The following is a 20121-nucleotide window of genomic DNA, read 5'->3' as shown; positions in this document are numbered from 1 at the left end:
TGGATTTCTTGATTCTGCTACAAATTCTCCTATCTGTAAGCCTTCCAAGCTTCTAAATATTCCTTAATATGGGGTTTACAGTTCTATCCCCATCCCCTGAGCCTGCTTGACCCTGTATTCTGTGTTGTTGCTGACGTACCACCCCTTAAATGGTGATGCAGCCTCACACACAATCATCACGTGAACCTTTTTTAAAAAATGATATTTTATTGTGTTTTCTGGTAAGGTTCACACCACAGTGTAGTTCCTATTCCAGCAACTTCTACACACATTATTTAGTGACGGTTGTTACCTTCTTCGCATTCTAGGAACATTCATGTTATGTCCTTCGGGTTGTTTCTTTTCCATTCGTCTAGTTTCCCTGCCCCTAGATTCTCATCTTTGTTTTAAAGTCATTGTTGACGGTTTCTAAGTAATTGTTGACTGGTGATTGTTAAAAGGTGCATAACGCTTAGTAGTGATATTTATTATCTTTGAACCCAGTTTGCTATTTAGCACAAGGTGACCTCCGAGGTTAGTTTTGGTTCAAGGTTTGAAGAGTATTTCAGGGTGATAGTCCTGAGGAGTCCTCCAGACTCACTCAGTCCAGGAAGTCTGGTTTGTTCATGGTTTTAGTCAATGGGAATTGTGTTGCATACTGCTCTCCTGTAGAGCAAACCACGTCTATTGTGGTCCTGATATGAACAGCTGGGCACTGTCTCCGTTCTTCTGGTCTCAGGGCAGATAAGGCCCAGGCTCATGCGGACTACTGGTTCTTCTCTGATCCTTTGGTTTCCTTTTTTTCTCTTTTGCTTTGGACCAGTAGAGATCAGTGGTTGCATCTTAGATGGCTGCTCACAAGCTTGACGACTCCAGATGTTGCTCACTAAACTAGAACCTAAACTTTATGGACTGTGTTCTGCCCGTTGACTGAGATGGTCCACAAGACTATGGTGAACCTGACTCTTGACATTAATGAATCTTCACTTTGTTTTTCTACCCTCAGAATATTAACCCAAAATTGGAAATGATTTCTACTTTCTTCTCACAATTGTCTTCCCCTTTTATGCTGATTTGGAGCATATCACACAGTTAAGATGCCTTGAGGTTCTATGTGATACTGTTATCATATATTGAAATGAAACACCTTGCTTACTTAGATTGTCAACTTTTTTGTCTCTTTGACCCTTCCAACAAGTTTGCAACCACAAACAAGTGAAAAATATCAGTCTTTACATGGAGTCCTGGTGTGGTGCTGGAGGATAAGCACTGAACTACTAACTGCAAGGTTGGCGGTTCAAACTGATCAACTGCTCCTCAGAAACCCTATAGAGGGTCACTATGAGTTGGGCTCAAACACAGCAACAATTATGAGGTTGGCCCTGGACCGGGCAGTGTTTCCTTCGGCTGTGCACAGGGTAGCCACAAGTCAGTACCCACTCGATGCCACCTAACAGCAACAACATCATGAGTCGGAACTGACTCCACAGCACTTATAAACTACCAGATAGTTAGCCAACTTGTGCTCACAGGATGACACCATACTTTAGAAGTGCTGACTGCGGCAGGTACGGCAAACATTGTTCGTGTTGGCTACCATCAACTATATTCCACCTTCCTGCAGCCCCGTGAGGCAGAATAGAACTTACCCATAGGTCTTCAAGGCTGCAGATCTTTACAGAAGCTCACTGCCTCATCTTCCTCCCACGAAGCAGATGGTGGGATCAGACGTTCTGGGTGAGGCCCGGCGATGGGCCGGTTGCACCACCCCCTTGTCAGCTTCAGTCCATGTGCAGGCTTAGCATTGAAGTCTTCCCGCTGCATTCCTGGGTGGGCCCCGTGGGCCCCACCCCTCCTCCCTAGGCTTAAAGCTTAACTACACGTGACCCCTGAAGCCCTTACCCAAGTCTCCTTAGGTCTGCTTTTCAAATTTTACTTTTTTTTACAGTTACATAAAAGCATTTTATGCAACATATGCAGATAAGCCTAAAATCAGCCTGAAGGAAGCAGAGAAAATTGTCATCGGCTTGTGAACCCAATTTGTCAAATTCTTCTCTTCATATCATATCAAGCACCTTAGATTAGAAGGCAGATTATGCGCTCCTGGTGTGGCGTCTGGAGACTTGAGGCTTGGACTTCCTGTGGAGGTTCTTTCCTCTGTTGGAGCTCTAACGGGATTGTTGTTGGAGGAGGGGGAACGGACTCAAGAAACTGGAGCTCCTGATGATTGGTCACTTGAATATTGTAATTCTGCATCTGGGGCTCAATCTTCCATCATTCTCATGGCCTGAATCCATCCAACAACCTCTCAGCAGCAGGTCTCCGGTGGGGGGGGGGGTCAGTACCCAACTGTCACCTGCTTCTACAAACCCCTCACTGCTAGGACCCCAAACCATAGCCACACCCACTGTTTGATTGATTTCCGACTCACAGCACCCCCTGGTGTAACAGACTAGAACTGCCCCACAGGGTTTCCTAGGCTGTCATCTACTGTGTCACTATATACTCATATATATATACTCTTATAGATCATCCACTCACAGCGCCCCCTGGTATAACAGAGGAGAACTGCCCCACAGGGTTTCCTAGGCTGTCATCTATTGTGTCACTATATACTCATATATACTATTATATGGAGTTCTGATGTGGTGCTATGGGTTAATGCACCAGACTGCACAGCCGTTTGAACTGCAAGGTCGGCGGTTCAAGCTCACCAGCTGCTGCTCGGAAACCCTATACAGGGTCGCTATGGGTCCAAACCAACTCAATGGCACTTAACAACATACTCTTATATATCATCCACTCACAGCGCCCCTGGTGTAACAGAGTAGAACTGCCCACAGGGTTTCCTAGGCTGTCATCTATTGTGTCACTATATATTCATATATACTCTTATAGGTCATCCACTCACAGTGCCCCCTGGTGTAACGGAGGAGAAGTGCTCCACAGTGTTTCCTAGGCTGTCATCTATTGTGTCACTATATACTCGTATATACTCTTATAGGTCATCCACTCACAGTGCCCCCTGGTGTAACAGAGTAGAAGTGCCCCACAGGGTTTCCTAGGCTGTCATCTATTGTCACTATATACTCATATATACTCTTATAGATCATCCACCCACAGCACCCCCTGGTGTAACAGAGGAGAACTTCCCCAGAGGGTCTCCTAGGCTGTCATCTATTGTGTCACTATATACTCGTATATACTCTTTTACATCATCCACTCACAGCGCCCCCATGTGACAGAGAAGAAGCCTGAAGGTTAGAAGGCTGACACAGTTTGGGCGGGGAGGAGGTTTCTTGGGTTAAAATCCTGACCCTCTGCACCTTATGGTCATTATGCCTCAGTGTTCTGATCTGTCAAATGGGAGCAGTCATACTGCCTGCCTCACAGAATCATTAAAACCAAACCAGATGTTGTCCCATCAATTCCAGCTGTTGTGCAGAGAAAAACAGTACTCCCTGTTAGAACTGTGAAGCAGGCTTTTCTTCTCAGACACTTCTCAGACACCTCTTGGTGGATTTGAACCACCAACGTTAAGGTTAGTTGCGTGTGTAAACATTTATGCCATTTTACAGGGTTAAATTCTTAGATAAACATATGACATGTATAGTAACACATATTGTTACTATGTGTCATTGAGTCGGTACTGATCCATAGTGACCCTATGCACAGCATAACACAATACTGCCCAATTCTGCATCAGCCTCACAATCATTCCTACATTTGAGTCCATTGCAGCTGCCGCTGTGCGGGTCTATCTCATTGGGGGTCTTCCTCTTTTTCTCTGACCCTCCACTTTAACAGAGTTGATATCCTTCTCCAGTGACTGGTCCCTCCTGACAATATGTCCGAAGAATGAGAGATGAAGTCTGGCCATCCTGCCTTCCAATGAGCACTCTGGCTGTACTTCATCCATAACAGGTCTATTTGTTCTTTTCGCGTTCTATGGTACTTTCTCCTCCAACACCATAATTCAAATGCATCAGATTCTTCTCCAGTCTTCCTTATTCACTACTCAACTTTCACATGCATATGAGATGATTGAAAATACAATGATTTGGGTCAGGTGCACTTTAGTCCTCAAACTGACATCTTTGCTGTTCAACACTTAAAAGAGGTCTTCTGCAGCAGATTTGATCAATGTAATATGTTGTTTGATTTCTTGACTGCTGCTTCCATGAGTGTTGATGGTTGATCTGAGCAAAATGAAGTCTTTAACAACTTCAATGTTTTCTCCATTTATCTTGATATTTTTTCTTGGTTCAGTGGTGAGGATTTTTGTTTTCTTTACATTGAGGTACAGTCCATACCAAAGGCTGTGGTCTTTGATCTTCATCAGTAAGTATTTTAAGTTCTTTTCACTTTGAGCAAGCAAGGTTGTATCATTTGCATATTTCAGGATGTTAATGAATCTTCCTCCAATCCTGATGCCATGTTTTTTTCATAGAAGCCAGCTTCTCGGATTCTTTCACCATATGGTTTCCAGGGCTTCAGTGTTTACAGGAGCAAGAAGCCAAAGTCTGGTGAAAACACAACCCTGTGCACACCTTTCCTAATTTTAAACCTTTCAGTTTCCCTTGTTGTACAGGTTCCTTATGAGTGAAGTAACTGTTCTGGAATACTCATTCTCCACAATGTTGTCGTGGCTTGTCATGATACACACAATCGAAAGCCTTTGTGTAGTCAATAAAGCACCGGTAAACATCCTTCTGATATTCTCTGCTTTCAGCCAGGGTCCATCGGATGTCAGCAGTGATATCCCTCATTCCATGTCCTCATCGGAATCTGGCTTGAAACTCTCACCATTCTCTGTCAATGTGTGGTTGCATGCAATATTAATACTGTCCAATAATTTCCACATTCTGTCTGGTCACCTCTCTTTGAAATGGTCACAAATAGGGTTCTCGTCCCGTCAGTTAGCCAAGTGGTTTTCTTCCAGATTTCTCGGCAGAGATGAGTGAGTGCCTTTCGTGCTGCATGGCTTTGTTGAAAGGTTTCAGTTTGTAGTCCAGCAACTCCCCGTGTCTTGTTCTTTGTCAATGCCTTCAGTGCACCTTGAGCTTCTTTCTTCAGGATCGTATGCTATCTCTTGAAATGGTTGAAAATCGACGATTTCCTTTTGGTGCAGTGACTCTTTGTGTTCCTTCCCTAATATATATGGATCGATGTTGCTGTTAAGTGCTATTGAGTCAGTTCTGACTCATAGCTACCTGGTTTCTGAGGCTGTAAATCTTTGTGGAAGCAGAAAGTCTCATCATGCTCCTTGGAGCGCAGGGTGGGCTTGAACCCCTGACCTTGTGGTCTGCAGTCCATTGCTGATCCCGTGGAGCCACGGCTCCGCCATATGAACATATGAGGGGACTAAAAAAAATTAGTGGAAAATGAAATGAAGAGATAGTAGAATATTTTCACAAATGTTTTGAAGTCCCATTGTATATAGACACACAAAGGGTAAGCCAAAACGTATTCCTACAAAATCGTAGAAACCCTTCCTAAACAAAAAATTTTAAGTGTGAAATAATTGTTGCTCCATCATTTGTAGGTTTGTTGTTGTTAAGTGCCATCGAGTTGGTTCTGATTCACAGCAACTCTGCATAGGGCTTCTGGATCTGTTGATGTTTATGGGAGCAGGAAGCCTTATCTTTCTTCCTCAGAGCAGCTGGTGGGCTCGAACTACCGACCTTGTGGTTTGCATTCAAGTGCTTATCTTACAAAGTCACCGTTTCTCTAACCCTTCCTGGTGGCTTCATAGGATAAACACGAGACTGCAAACCACAAGGTCAGCCATTCGAGCCCACCATCCGCTCTGAGGGAGAAAGATGAGGCTTCCTGCTCCCGTGAAGGCTCACAGCCTTGGAAACCCTGTGCTGTGAGTTAGAATCTGCTTCATAACACATGACAACAACAATTGTTCCCCCAAGAGTTCTGCATTCTGGCTACACCATGTCAAAATGGCAGCTTGGGCACCCTCAGATTGTGTCCCCATCGATGTTCATGGGGTTTTAGGAGCAGAAAGAAGCCTGAAGGGTAAGGTCAGGGCTGTTGGGTGGATGGGGCCCCCTTCTGGATAGTCCTTACTTCCCTGAAAGGATGAGGAGGTGCTGTGTGTCCATGGAAATATTCCTCAATGCCACTTTCTTGGCCTTTTCCTCACTGGTGCAGTTTTCGGTGTTCTGGAAACTTCTTTATCTTAAGCTCTTGTGAATGTCCTGTGTCCTTCTGGAACATCTTTCAAGACAACCCCTTTGGAACTCCCAAAACCATCTCATAACTTGAGCTGGCCTCTCTGCCTTGAATTTACCTGGCCAGCCCATGTCCTCCTCGGAAGCCACAGTTTTGGTTGGAACTTTTCATTTTTTGAGCGCTCCCTAACCAGACTGTAAGGCAAGTGGGTTACTGAGAGAATTGTCCACAGCCATCCACTGATCACAGACACATATGTAAATACATTTTGTTCAGGATAAAGTCACGCGTGGATGAACTGCACCCCTGGTATCAAGCAATCCTTTCCAACTTAGCCTTGTATGTTGTGAGCCATGTGGTCAGTTCTGACTTTGCCCCTCACAGGGTTTCCTAGACTGTACTCTTCAGCAGATGGAGTCCTGGTGTGGTTCTGTAGAGTGAGCACTGGAGCATAAAGTCTGTTTGAACTACAAGGTTGGTGGTTCAAACCCACCAGCCACTCCTTGGTAGCCCTATAAGGGTGTGTGTGTGTGTGTGTGTGTGTGAGAGAGAGAGAGAGAGAGAGAGAGAGAGAGAGAGAGAGAGGAGAGAGAGACAGACAGACAAACAGAAAGATTAGCGATTAGCTCTGGCTGTACCAGTGAGGTGTGTGTGTGTGTGTGTGTGTGTGTGTGTGTGTGTGTGACAGAGACAGACAGACAGAGAGAGAGAACGCAGCACTGACTGTACCCTGACACCTGTACCCATGAGGTGTGTGTGTAAGTGTGTGTTTGTATGAGAGAGAGAGAGAGAGAGACAGACAGACAGACAGACAGACAGACAGACAGATCAGCGCCAGCTGTACCCTGGCACCTGTACCCGTGAGGTGTGTGAGAGAGGACAGACAGACAGACAGAGATCAGCACCAGCTGAACCCCAACACCTGTGAGGTCCCTCTTGTGCCCAGTGGAGTCACCAGGCTACAGGAGAGCTATTGTCATTTTGATTTTTCCAGTGAGTCACTGCTGGATTGCTTGCCCCCAAGGCACTTTCATTATGATTCAGTGCCAAGTGTGCGTGGGGGTGGGGCTGCAGGGGCCTCAGCTGACACCTGGGATGGAGCTGAGAAGACAGACCCCCACCTCCCACGCCGCTAGGAAGACGTCAGGATTACGCAGCTGAGCATCTGCCCCTTCCCTCCAGCCCCAGGCACCACGGAGCTGCCTTATTCCCTGTAAGGGGCCCAGCGCTTCCCGGTCCCGGTGGCTTGGCTCGGCTCACACTGTCAGCTTAACCCTAAGACAGTGTCCATGTTAGAGCTCCTAGAAGGTAAGTCTGGGGCGTCGTGGCCCACCCTCTGGAACGATCCGTTGAGGTTGCTTTAGGGATCTCGGTAAAACCATGCCTTTCAGTGCCTCTGCCGGTTCTCAGAGGGATGCGGCCCGGTAATGGGGGCACCTTCACTGATGGCAGTTTGTGACCTGTTTCAGCTGAGTGATGGTGGCTGGGAAAGTCTAGAGTATCAGACTCACAGCCCTGTTAGGAAGCCGGTTGTGTTTTCAGAGTCCTTGAGGGTCCAGGGCCCATTGCTTTGTGGAGTTCAGAGCAGGTGGGTGAGGGTTAGTCGAGGGGTAGCTGGGACACAGAGAACGGCTGTTAGATTCTCAAACCCCAGAACATCTCAACCAGCCGCTGGGGAGAGCCTCGGGGTTCATTGCTATTCCTCCCGGGAAAGGAAGTGGGAGACTGGAAGACGAATTCACAGAAGATGCCTCTGGACTTTGGCCATGTTCGGCAAGCGCCATGAAAGGCGTCCTTAATCTTTGTCAACAGTGAAGCTAGGAAAAGTACATCTTTTCAGGCAGTGTGTGGCCTCATCTGGTGGTCCTCTGAGGACTCCAGTGCAGGTGGTAGCCTGTGAGGAGGTGTCTGGGATCTTAGCCGATGTCCCTCTGTCCTTGCTTATTTACCTGAAAAGGAGATTTGTCCTAAAAATTCCTTAACATGCCCTTTCTCTCTCTCTCTGGTTCTTTGTGCTTCTAGTTAATGGAACCCCTGGTAGCCAGCTCTCTACTCCACGCTCCGGAAAGTCTCCCAGCCCATCGCCCACCAGCCCTGGAAGCCTCCGGAAGCAGAGGGTAAGGAAGTGAGCTGACTCCTTTAAGGCCCATGTGCCCTCAGTGACAGTGACACAAGTTTAAATGGGTGTCATGGGTCAGGAGGCGGCCACCAGAGGGCCACTGGGCTCTTAGGTAGGACTCAGAGCTGTTCATTTCTGGTGCACTGAGGTGCTGTGAGGGCTCTGGGTGGTCAGCCTTCTTGGTTAGGGCATCTTCATGGTTCACCAGCCCTGAGGTGAGTGTCTCTGGTGGACAGTTCTTGATGAGGCTCTGGTGGGGATTCTTGGTGGACCTCTGGTGGGGAGTTTTTGTTGGGGCTCTGGTGGGCAGCTATTGCAGGGGTGGGCACATGGAGAGCGCTCCCTCTTGCCCTCACTACTTTCAGTCGTCCTTGGAGCCTCTTGTGCTGTCCATGAGAAGAGCCTAGAGGACTGCTTCCTTCTGAGAAGGGGAGAGGGGCTGGGCTGACTCTCCTTTCAGGAGGTTTGAAGAATGACCGTCCCGGTCTCCTCACTGCCTGTCCCATGTGTTTGTCCAGTGAGACCACGGCCGGGACATGAGGAGTCAGGGAACGTACAGGAAAGTGTGTGTGTTCATGTCAGGTGCACAGCCCCAGACTGTTTGCTCCTCAGAGCCTCTGGAATCCAGCACCCTAGTGCTCTGTGGGTTTGCTCTCAGGATTTGCTGTAAGACAGCACTGCTGTGTCCCCTAGATTGAGGCTGCAGCCTCTTCACATCATGCCAAGGGCCTGTCTGTGGCTGGAAAGTGGGCGTCAGGGAGCGCAGTTCGCCCCCACCCTCACCCCCAACCACCACCCTTAGTCCTTTGGGAGCCTGTTGCACCAAGTATCAGATCGGATTCACTTTTCTTGCACTGACTCACCGGTCACAGCTTTTTTAGATTCGACGAGGGTGGGACTTAGCATGAGCTGGACCCACTCACTGGCTGCTTTGTCAAAGGCGAGAGAGAGAGTAAGGTCTCTTCAGTAAGAAAATGTAAACTTCTGGTCCCATTCCCTCAAGGGCCCCAGTGTCATTTGGCATTTTAAGTATGGGACTCACTCGGGAAGGACTCAAAGAGAGCAGCAAAATTCACTTCATCTTCTGAGGACAGTGGAAACACTGGTGTACCATTCTTTCTCTTGAATGTTGTCCGTCATTTCCCCTGGGGACAGTCATTAGATGTACCATAGAAAGACCCTTCTTCATGAGTCTTGAGATGGATTTTTTGGTGACTTGTTTGTTGGGTACTGTCTAGTCGAGTCCCACTCACAGCGCCCACATGTGACAAAGTAGAACTGTCCCACAAGGTTTCCTAGGCTGTCATCTATTGTGTTAATTTTGTTGTTGTCAAGTGCGGTCGAATCAATTCCGACTCATAGCGACCCTGTACAGGGTTTCCAAGGAGTAGCTGGTGAGCTTGAACCACCGACCTTGCAGTTCAAACAGCTTTGCAGTCTGGTGCATTAACCCACAGCATCACACTCCGTCTGTATACTCATATATACTCTTATAGATCATCCACTCATAGTGCCCCCTGGTGTAACGGAGGAGAACTGCCCCACAGAGTTTCCTAGGCTGTCATCTACTGTGTCACTATATACTCGTATACACTTTTATAGATCATCCACTCACAGCGCCCCCTGGTGTAACAGAGGAGAACTGCCCCACAGGGTTTCCTAGGCTGTCATCTATTGTATCACTATATACTCTTATAGAGCATCCACTCACAGCGCCCCCTGGTGTAACAGAGGAGAACTGCCCCACAGGGTTTCCTAGGCTGTCATCTATTGTGTCACTATATACTCATATATACTCTTATAGATCATCCACTCACAGCGCCCCCTGGTGTAACGGAGGAGAACTGCCCCACAGGGTTTCCTAGGCTGTCATCTTTTGTGTCACTATATACTCGTATATACTCTTATAGATCATCCACTCACAGCACCCCCTGGTGTAACAGAGTAGAACTGCCCCACAGGGTTTCCTAAACTATTTACCTAGTCTTTCCCCCATAGAGCCAATGGACGGGTTCAAATTGCCAGCATTTGGGTTAGTTTAAGTATTAGCCACCAGGGTTTTTCTTTGAGAGGAGACCACACATAGGCATGTCTCTCCATCTTTTGAGCTAACTGAACTCAGATTGGAATTTTTTGATGTTGCTCCTGCTTAGTTATTGATATTATAAGAAGGATTGAAGTTCCGGCCACAGTATGTTGGAGCTTTTTTCCCAGGCTTCTCATTCTGGGGATCTTTGCCTTGGCCCTGACAAGCTCCTCTGCCTTGTGGTTGGCAGGATGAGGCTAAACTTCGCTTTTTCTGTCTCCTATCTTCTCTGCATCACTGTGTGTATTAGCTGGAAGTGTTCATCCACCTAATAGCAGCTGTGGGATTGTTTTCTGTCATTATAATTCCCACCACTGTGAGATGATTATAAAGCAAGGCATCCATGTGGAATCTTCTGTACTGGGGAGGGGAAAAAAAGACAACTCCCATTTGTTTTACGGGAACAAAGAGTTTATCTTTGTTTATGAAGAATGTGATGTGGGCAGGGTGCTAGATGTGTCCACAGATGGTTGAGCTCCCAAGTGTTTGGATGTGGACCTTCAAGGAGCATTCTCCATCCCTGAATCCTTCCATATACCCATCATCCATCTGTCCATCCATCCATCTAACTATCCACTCTCCATCTATCCAATTATCAATCCATCTACCCTATCCATCTTTCTGTCTATCCAAACATCCATCCATCTACATATCCACCTATGCAAACATCTGCTCATCTAGCCTCTATTCATCTTCCTATCCATCTCTCCACCTATTTATCTATCCAATTATCTATCCATTCACATATCCATCTATCCAATCATCCATGCATCGACCTACCTACCTATTTATCTAATCATCCATCCACCTATCTACTTATTCATCTATCTAATCATCCATACATCCAGGGGTGATCCATTACATTCTGCGTCAGAGTGTAGAGACATTCATGGATTTGGAAGCTATTTCTGATCCTGTGAGAGGGGCCTTCATATTGGTGTGTAAGCATCTGTACCAAAGAACGCTGCCCCAAAAAAAGGGGTCTAGAATAACCAGACAGACAGACAGACTCTTGTTTCCAGTGTGGTTGATGTTCTGCTGCTCAGGAAGCACTGAAGGAAGTGAAAGATGAGATGTGCTAAAAGAAGACACTTCAAAGAATAAATTAACTCTCTGTCTCTGTTTTTAATTGCAAATTAGAAAACAGTATCTACTTCTCCTTCTGTGTTGCTTAGCAACATGGCCTGGAAAGTGAGTGGGTTGATTGCCCCCCCCCACACACACACACTTCTCACCCCCTTTTAAAACATAGGCACATAAGCTGGGGTGTCGTGTTCATTTTTTAGGCGTACTGAAACTTTGTCTGGTTTCTTAACAAATAAGAATTTGGATTTTGCGAGGATTTCGTCAGCTTCTTTTACCCTCAAAGTCCTTTTTTGGTGTTTCTCCTCACAACATTTTGTAGGGTGGCTAGCTGTAGGGTCGGCAGCTCACCAGAAGAAAGATGAGGCTGTTTACTTCTGTAAAGATTTGCAGTCTCATAACCCTACGTGGAGTCAGTGTAGGGTCAGCACTGGACTTCCAACTGCAAGGTCGGTGGTTCAAACCCACCAGCTGCTCCTTGGAAACCCTGTACAGGGTCATTAAGAGTCAGGACTTCACACCAACAGCAAACCCCATATAGATAACTCTGGTCTTTACGAGGCAGAATCCAGTCGGTGGCTAAATCTGTGTGTGAGACACACTTGGCTCGCACAAGGTGGATGTTGGAGGTTCTCTGTCACTTTGCGGGACTTCCCTGGGTCCCGTTTTTTAATGCATGAGGGGAGAGTGGAGTGGTGCTGTGCCGGTGGTCTCCCGTAGCCCCCCTACCTTCCATAGATTATCTGGTCAGCCTGATGGAGGGGGCAGGGCTGCCTCACAAAAGGAATCTGAGCTGCTCTAGGCTCTCTCCTGCAGAGAGGAACTGGTTGCCTCGGTTACGAGCAGAGAGTTAGTTGCTCAGAAAGGTGGGAAGGAAGGAGAGAGGAAGTGGTAGGTGAATGGTTGGGGGAAGGGGAGAGTGTACGTCATTGTCTTGCAAACACAACAGTTTGAAGAGGCCTTGTTTGTAGTAAAGGGACCACTGGAGATGTTGCTCTGGGACCAGCATTAGCTGTGAGGACAAGCCAGGGCTCCTGGTCAGTTGTGAGGTAAATGCTGGTGGGGCAGAGATTAAGGTTGGTAGCTGGAACCCAGGGGTCACGCCGAGGGAGAAGGATGAGTCTGCTCCCATAGCCTAACGATGACAGCCTTGGGAACGCTATGGGAATCTGGTCGGGTCCGGTCTGGTCTGCTCAGAATGGGGAGCTGGTGGTCCAGGAGGCAGAGTGGGCACAGACTGGAGGGCAGGCCCAGGCTCCTGAGCAGCTGAGCAGGAAGTCCTTGCCAGTGGACAAACTAAAGGCTATCTGGTAGTACGGTGGCTAAGCACTTGTTAACCCAAAGGCTGGAGGTTCAAACCCACAGGCTGCTCTGAGGGAGAAAGATGAGGGAATCCATAAAGATGATGACCTCGGAAACCCCAGGGGACACTTCTACCTTGTCCTGCAAGGTCGCAATGAGTTGGAACCACCTTGACGGCATCAGGTTCGGTTTGGTTTGTTGGAGTTTCAGATGGTGTTTCGATGATTTTATTTCCTTTAATGATTTTAGAGGCCAAGGGTGTTTTTCAGTGTCATCCCTAGGAGAGCTGCAGGCCACCCTCGAAAGCCCAGTAAACAAATCTTGCTGCCCTTCGTCTTACAGGACCTGTATCGCTCCCTCTCTCCGGATGAACTGGACTCAGTAGGAGACTCAGTGTAAAAGACCCCACCCCGTGGAGCAGTGTATCTGGTTTCTGATTGGCTGAAGGTCTCCAGTGTCCTCTGCAAAAGTCTTACCAGCGGCCTTCACTGAAGAGTTTTGCATACCTTGAAATGATAAAGCCAGAATCAAATAAAAACATAAATATACAGGAGACCCACCCAGTTTTAAAACATATCTTATGCTGATTTGATTGGAGGGAGGTTGAACGTTTAAACTCACTCATGAGCTGAGGTTTTTTAATATAAGGTCTGCCTCTAAATGGATTCCAATAATGTGAACCCAATAATGAAATAAAAGTAAGCCAGCAACTTACAACATACAGTCATAATTTCTGCAGGTAAGGTTTTCTTTATACTTATAACTAGGCAGGTAGACTTAATCTTCCTGCATTTTCTGTAAAGCAGATTAAAATGACATTAGCTGACACACTGAGGAACCCTGGTGGCACAATGGTTAAGCACTCAACTTCTAACCTAAAAGTTGGTGGTTCAAACCCACCCAGCGGCTTCACGGGAGAGAGATCTGGCAATCTACTCCCATAAAGATGACCTCCTAGGAAACCCTGTGGGGCAGTTCTCCTCTGTTACACCAGGGGGTGCTGTGACTGGATGATATATGAGTATATACGAGTTTATAGTGACACAATAGATGACAGCCTAGGAAACCCTGTGGGACAGTTCTACTCTGTTACACCAGGGGGCGCTGTGAGTGGATGATCTATAAGAGTATATATGAGTATATAGTGACACAATAGATGACAGCCTAGGACACCCTGTGGGGCAGTTCTACCCTGTCTCACGGAGTCACTCTGAATCTGACATGACTTAGAGCACAGAGCAACAACAGACATATTTCTGAAACTATATACTTTTTTAAAATTTGAATTGCTGGTTTTCTAAAAATGTTTGTCATCACACAATAATAATAAAACAAGTGTTCACTTAGATGTCTCCTTTCTGGGACAATAGAGCAGTCTGCTGGCCATTTTCTGTGACCCTAAGACAGCTAAGGGAAAACATTACGTCTCCTGAAGACTGTTGACATCGAGTGCTCAGAATATTCCTTGTTTTTTGTTGGCAAGTACATTTCACTTCTTAAAATTCTGTTTCATGGGAGACAACATAAAGATATCACCAGTTACATGGCAGCATGAGGAACCTATCCACCGGTCTCTCCATACCTCTCATTTGTCACTTAAGCTATAGTGACTTCAAATGTGTAAAAACAAAGCTGGGAAATTATTTCATTTCCTTTCAAATGTATCCAGACCTTAAAAAAACAACAACAAAAAAAGCGTCTGAACTTCTTCCAAAAAGTTACTTTGAAAAGCAAAATTCTGTTCAAAGCTGCTTTATGCATCGCGCCCCAGATCTCCAAATCACTGTTTTGAGAAACCCTGCATCTGGCTGGTATTTTGGAAATATTGGTACGCAAAACTCTTTTTGTGTTGAGCCAAGTAAGTTTATGATTATAACACATTTGTTAAATATTAACCTACTAATCCTGCTCTTCTAGCTCTCTGTTTGAATACTATAGTTCATGTTGCTTATGTATGAAATGATGACTTTGGAAACCTGAATGTGAACATTTCATTTAATGTGTGTGGGTTACTGTGTGGAAACGGTAGCTTAGTGACCATGTACAGGTTCCAACACTAACCTCTGGAGACTTAGAAGGCATGGTTTTGATACTCTGTGGGCTCCATATATCTCAGTGGGTCATAAATTCAAAACTGCATGATACCATTAGGAGATTGTAATCAATTTTACTTGCTCCCCCCCCACCCACCCACTCCCAAATTTTACATGAAAATTGAACTTCAAGAACAAAATATCTGATTGGAGCTGATGTTGATTCATGGCCTCGATAACTTGTTCAGCAAACCCATCACAATATCTGGTTTATAGTTACACGTGTTACTGTTGTACCTTCCAAGTGATACAATATTCCAGCCCAAAAGGGGAAAGGAAATAAAAAGGAATCCAGAATATTGAACAGCATTTGAGAACTCAGCCATAGGACAATTATACTTCATTATCCTGTCAGTGTCTGAGAGACACTGTTCTCTGTACTACATGATTTGAGAAGCGCCAACTGAACCGTTTCATCTTGAAAGAACAGTACCTAATCGTCCTTGTTCCAGACTTCACGTTTTAAAACTGTGTGCGGTGGAAGAGAAGAGAGCCGTGCTGAGTTCAAAAGCCAGCTTTGTCTGAGCTGAAACTGTAAACAGCCATGAAGTCGCGTAGGCTGGCGTCTGTTCTACTCATGTCTTTGTAAATGCGTTACATGGTGGAGTGGCGTCCACAGAAGATGAGTGTGTCTTGGATTAAACTGAAGGAACTCTGGTGGCACAGTGGCTAAGAGCTTGCTGCTAGCTAGAACGTTGGCAGTTCAAACCCACCAGCAGATCCTTGGGAGAAAGACCTGCCAATCTGCTCCTGTAAAGAGGACAGCCTTGGAAACCCCATGGGGCAGTTCTGCTCTGTCCCATGGAAGATACTATGGAATCGACACGGCAGCGGTGAGGTTGATTAAACTGTCAAAAGTACAAAGATAGCAGCACAGTGACCTGAAGTCCGATGGGGGTTAGACGCATCGAAACAAAAATCAATTCCAATCATTTTGACTTCCCTGCATTGATCATCTTAAGGACAACTCCTCCTATTTGTTCTGGATAAACGGTAACTACTGCCCATCGCTGTGGTGCATATGGTGAGCAGGCACCAGACCTGTGTGAATTGTCAATAAATAACACAGCCAGCTTTATGCCCAGGTTCCCCAAGGGGAATACTACCCCTGGCATTTCATCTTGTGAAGATTTGACTTTTCATTAGAGGGCTGTTCAGGGGCTATATAGTTCATTTATTTTTGGAAACTCAAGTCCCCTGGAGGTGGAAACAGCACAGTGAGATCTCATTCTAGGTGGAGCGTGATTCCATCAGTGCAAAACAAACCTAGCAACATAAAGAAGGGCTCAGTTCATTGGTGGGACAGAACTGGTGGCTTCCAAGCACTCTTTTCACTTAGGACTTTCTAGAATCAGCCCCTGGATTTTCCACCCGGGCTACTAAGTAGGACAGTCTAGCAAAAACCGTGCATTTGTGTTGTTCTGAGGGTTAGCCCGGCTAGGTTATGAGGATGACGTGCCAGAATTGGGAGGCACATACTTTTTCATTTGCACTTAATTTGTTGTTGTTGTTTTTCCTTAGATCTCATTAGAAAAAGTTATTATAAACATTTCCCTGCTTTCAGCATGTTAGCTTTGCAAAGCTAGTCCTGTGTCAAGTATGAAGTTTAGAGCGGAGTCAGGAAGGTTCTGAAAATCCTGTGTCTTCTGGATCGGTCTTGCTTAATCAATAAGTGGAAATGAAATCCACAGTGCTTCTATGCGGCTCTGAACAGGCCCCATTCCCTCCATCTGTGAAAATATATAGATATCAAATTATAATTTTTCAAAAAAAAAAGCAAGCAAACACATTTTGAACTAGTTTTCTTGCTAATCTACTTGTTCTATTGTTAACTACCAGCGGTATCTTCTTCTTATTATTGTTGTATCCACTGCAAATACATGATTGGGTTCTATTTTCATTTTAATTTTTTTTCATTTAAAATCAATGACAGCTAAAAGTCACACTGCTGAGTAAAAGAGATGGACAGTATAGACTTGTATCCCAGAAAGACCATGTTTTCTGTTGTGGGTTTGATGGTGCTGTTTTCACACATGGCCATATATTTATACAGACATCTCCGAGTTTATGTAAATGCACAGGGGTCAGCATGCATGTGGGCGTGCTTACAGAAGCATTTGTACCCGGGTCTAGACCAGGGATAACCTGCCTTATAAGTCACTGGCTCTGGTAGGATTGTCTGTCATGAGTTGATGAGTACACTGGTTGGGGAATGCGAGGGGACTTCAGAAATCTTTGGGGAAAGTGGAATGAAAAGATAATGGAACTTTTCCACAAACTTTTTGAAGCCCCCACGTACTAAATTCAAACATAGCTTGTAAAACCAGTATGACAAAATGGTTGTAAATCTTTGGATTTATTGATTTATCCAAAAAAGAATTGAAATCCAAAGACACCAGAGAAGAACTATTGTGTTAGCTTTTCACTATAACTACAATCAATGCTTGTATTGTTATCTGTACGCAAGGATTACAATGACTGACTGCATTCATGTGTATTGGCAACAAAGATCGCCATTTTGTGTTTCACTAAAATTGATGTGGGGAGCATTGAGCATTAAGTTGAACAGTAAATTAAAGATTTCACCCAAAAATCTTTGTAATTCGGAGTAAGCTTGGGAACAAAGCCAGGTAACCTATAAGGCAATCTCATGTTTTCTTCCAAAACACTGCTCGTGACTGTTGGCCTATTCTGAGTAGTAACCTGTGAGCTTTATGAGTGTAGTGTTGTTGTTGTTGTTGTTGTTGTTAAGTGCTGTTGAATCAGTTCCGACTCATAGCGACCCTGCACAGGGCTTCCAAAGAGCAGCTGGTGGGTTTGAACCTCCTACCTTGCGGTGCATGATCCCACAACGCCACCCCAGGACTCCTAGGCATAAATGGAGTGGATTTGCTTTGTATGCACACAAGTCCCCATTATGCACACTTGCATGAGTCGCCTTGCTGGCCTCGCTTGCATGTTTGTTATGACAGCTGTATTTGATTGACACACATGTAAACATACAGTGAATTCAATATGCCACTTGCCTGATGCAGCTTGTTAGCCTTTCAGCTGAAAAAAATCTTTGTAATTTTGTACCTGTAACGCATGTGGGAAAGTCATGCAGCGCTTCAAGGTCGTGCGTCTCGTTTGTAAGGGTGCATGATATATGATGTCTTGTAAACTGTGCTTCATTTCAGTAAAAGTGACCGATAAATGCCCAAAGACTGTCACTGATGCATGTGACCCATGAGTGTTTGTAGTATATATGGCCACAGAATGGGTTTGAAGCCAAGCTCCTGGGTAGCTGAAAGGCAGAGGTAAAGAACCTTGAAAGTTATTATTACTTTGTGTTTTTTTGCCATGTGTATTATGATTTTATACTCACCAGCAAACACAGAATTGAGTTTGCCCTTAGCACTCTTGGACCTTGAAATGTGAACGGTGTAAATCGGGAGAGGGTTTCTATGCAGAGGTTGGCATACCTTTCTGCTAACAGATTGAGTTGCTTGCTTTGTGCTCATAAAACCAATAAGGAAATGGCCCTGGGTGCTGGTAACCTGTTGGAAGCAGCAGAAAGGGGCCGTCCGCAGACTTTCACGGAGCTAAGGGCTGCTGGACTCCTGGTGTGGCGCTATGGGCTGATGCACCAGACTGCAAAGCCCTTTTGAACTGCAAGGTTGGCGGTTCAAGCTCACCAGCCGCTCCTCGGCAACCCTATATACAGGGTCGCTATGGATCGGCGACGACTTGACAGCACTTCAGAACAACAGCAACAACAAGGGCTGGTGAAGAGTTTCCTGACACGAACCAGTTTTGAAAGTCTCATCACTTTGTGCTGTGGCTGCATTGTCAATGGTTGTATCTGTGTTTCCCCTGGAACCCTGTCATTACCCCTGAAGTGAGCCTGTGACTCCGCCTTAGAATAACAATAAACCGGAAAAATAGCCCCTGCTTTTGGGTGAGTTTCTTTCAGACACTGGGAGTAAAATGGCTGTCTCTCAGGGTGGCCTCTATGTCCTGACCCTCTGTGAACGTTATCCGAGGGTGAGGCTGAAGATGCTGTTGGTCATCCTGGGATTCTACAGCCAATGGAGACAAATGAAAAGCTGAGGACTGGACTACAGCGGGCTTTAGGGCACCATTCTCTCAGACAAAAATAATCCTGGGGTCCGGTTTCAAGGTGTTCTTCTCAGAGCCATTGATTTCCCAGGGAACAAGATGCATCCATCTATAGGAAAGGAAATCACTAAACAATGAAGTCAATAGGGAAAAGAAAGGCACCGATTCTCTGACTCTGGTTAGGACAGCTTCCAGAAGGTATTTTCATCCATTCATCATTTCCGTTCATCATGTGGACGACTAGACAAGTCTGCTGGCCTAGTCTGAAACATGTAGTCCTGGGATGGCACTGCGGGTTAATGCACTGGACTGCAAGGTTGGTTTGAACTGCAAGGTTGGTGGTTCAAAGTCACCAGCCACTCCTCAGAAACCCTATAAGGGTCACTATGAGTCAAAACTGAATCTATGGCACTTAACAACAACAATAGTCTGAAACATATTTCATGTTAAAAGAACTGTCAAATCTGAGAGCAGCGTGAGATCCTAACCAGATCATTGGAGACAACAGAGATGGTGGCAGAGGCAATGATACAGAGACAGAGCAGCAGAGGGCTCTAGGCTCAGGGACTTAGAAAGGCAGTGTGCCTGCAGGCAGGAGGCTGGCTTGCAAACTGTGCTCTTTGGATAGATATTTAAACCAATGTGTGTTTTCAATGTGGTTGTTGTTATGTGCTGTGGAGTCGGTCCCGACTCATAGTGACCCTGTACAGGGTTTCCGAGGCTGTAAATCTTTCTGGGAGCAGAAAGCCTCATCTTTCTCCCATGGAACACCTGGTAGTATCAAACTGCTGACCTCGCAGTTCGCAACCCGATTCGGAACCACTACGCTACCAGAGCTCCTTGTATAGTCAGGGTGGTGATGGTGGTAGTTATGTGCCGTGGAGTTGGAACCAACTCATAGCTATCCTGTACAGGGTTTCCGACTCTGTAAATCTTTACTGGAGCAGAAAGCCTCATCTTTCTCCCACGGAACAGCTGGTAGTTTCAAACTGCCGATCTTGAGGTTCGAGCCCCATTCGTAACCACTACGCTACCAGAGCTCCCAGAGTACAGTCATATACTCTTATATATCATCCACTCACAGCTCCCCCCATGTGACAGAGTAGAACTGCCCCACAGGGTTTCCTAGGCTGTCATCTATTGTGTCACTATATACTCATATATACTCTTAT

The 20121-nt window shown here is 45.8% G+C and overlaps 1 protein-coding gene across 4 annotated transcripts in view; it reads left to right on the top strand.

The window, feature by feature from the left end:
* Positions 1–20121, top strand: part of DCLK1 (doublecortin-like kinase 1) — a 314483-nt gene that overhangs the window by 207980 nt on the left and 86382 nt on the right. For 2 of the 4 annotated variants that reach the window (XM_006874371.1, XM_006874372.1), the window contains 2 exons: positions 8188–8282; positions 13098–13154. In XM_006874371.1, the coding sequence (XP_006874433.1) occupies positions 8188–8282; positions 13098–13154 (152 nt within the window). Of the gene's footprint in view, positions 1–8187; positions 8283–13097; positions 13155–20121 lie in introns of those variants that run through there. The other 2 variants (XM_006874369.1, XM_006874370.1) reach the window with 1 other exon arrangement.

The sequence above is a fragment of the Chrysochloris asiatica genome, unplaced genomic scaffold (genome assembly GCF_000296735.1).
Source record: "Chrysochloris asiatica unplaced genomic scaffold, ChrAsi1.0 scaffold00272, whole genome shotgun sequence".
Lineage (NCBI taxonomy): Eukaryota > Metazoa > Chordata > Mammalia > Afrosoricida > Chrysochloridae > Chrysochloris > Chrysochloris asiatica.
Note: the sequence above shows the minus strand (reverse complement) of the source record. Positions and strands in the feature narration are given on the sequence as shown.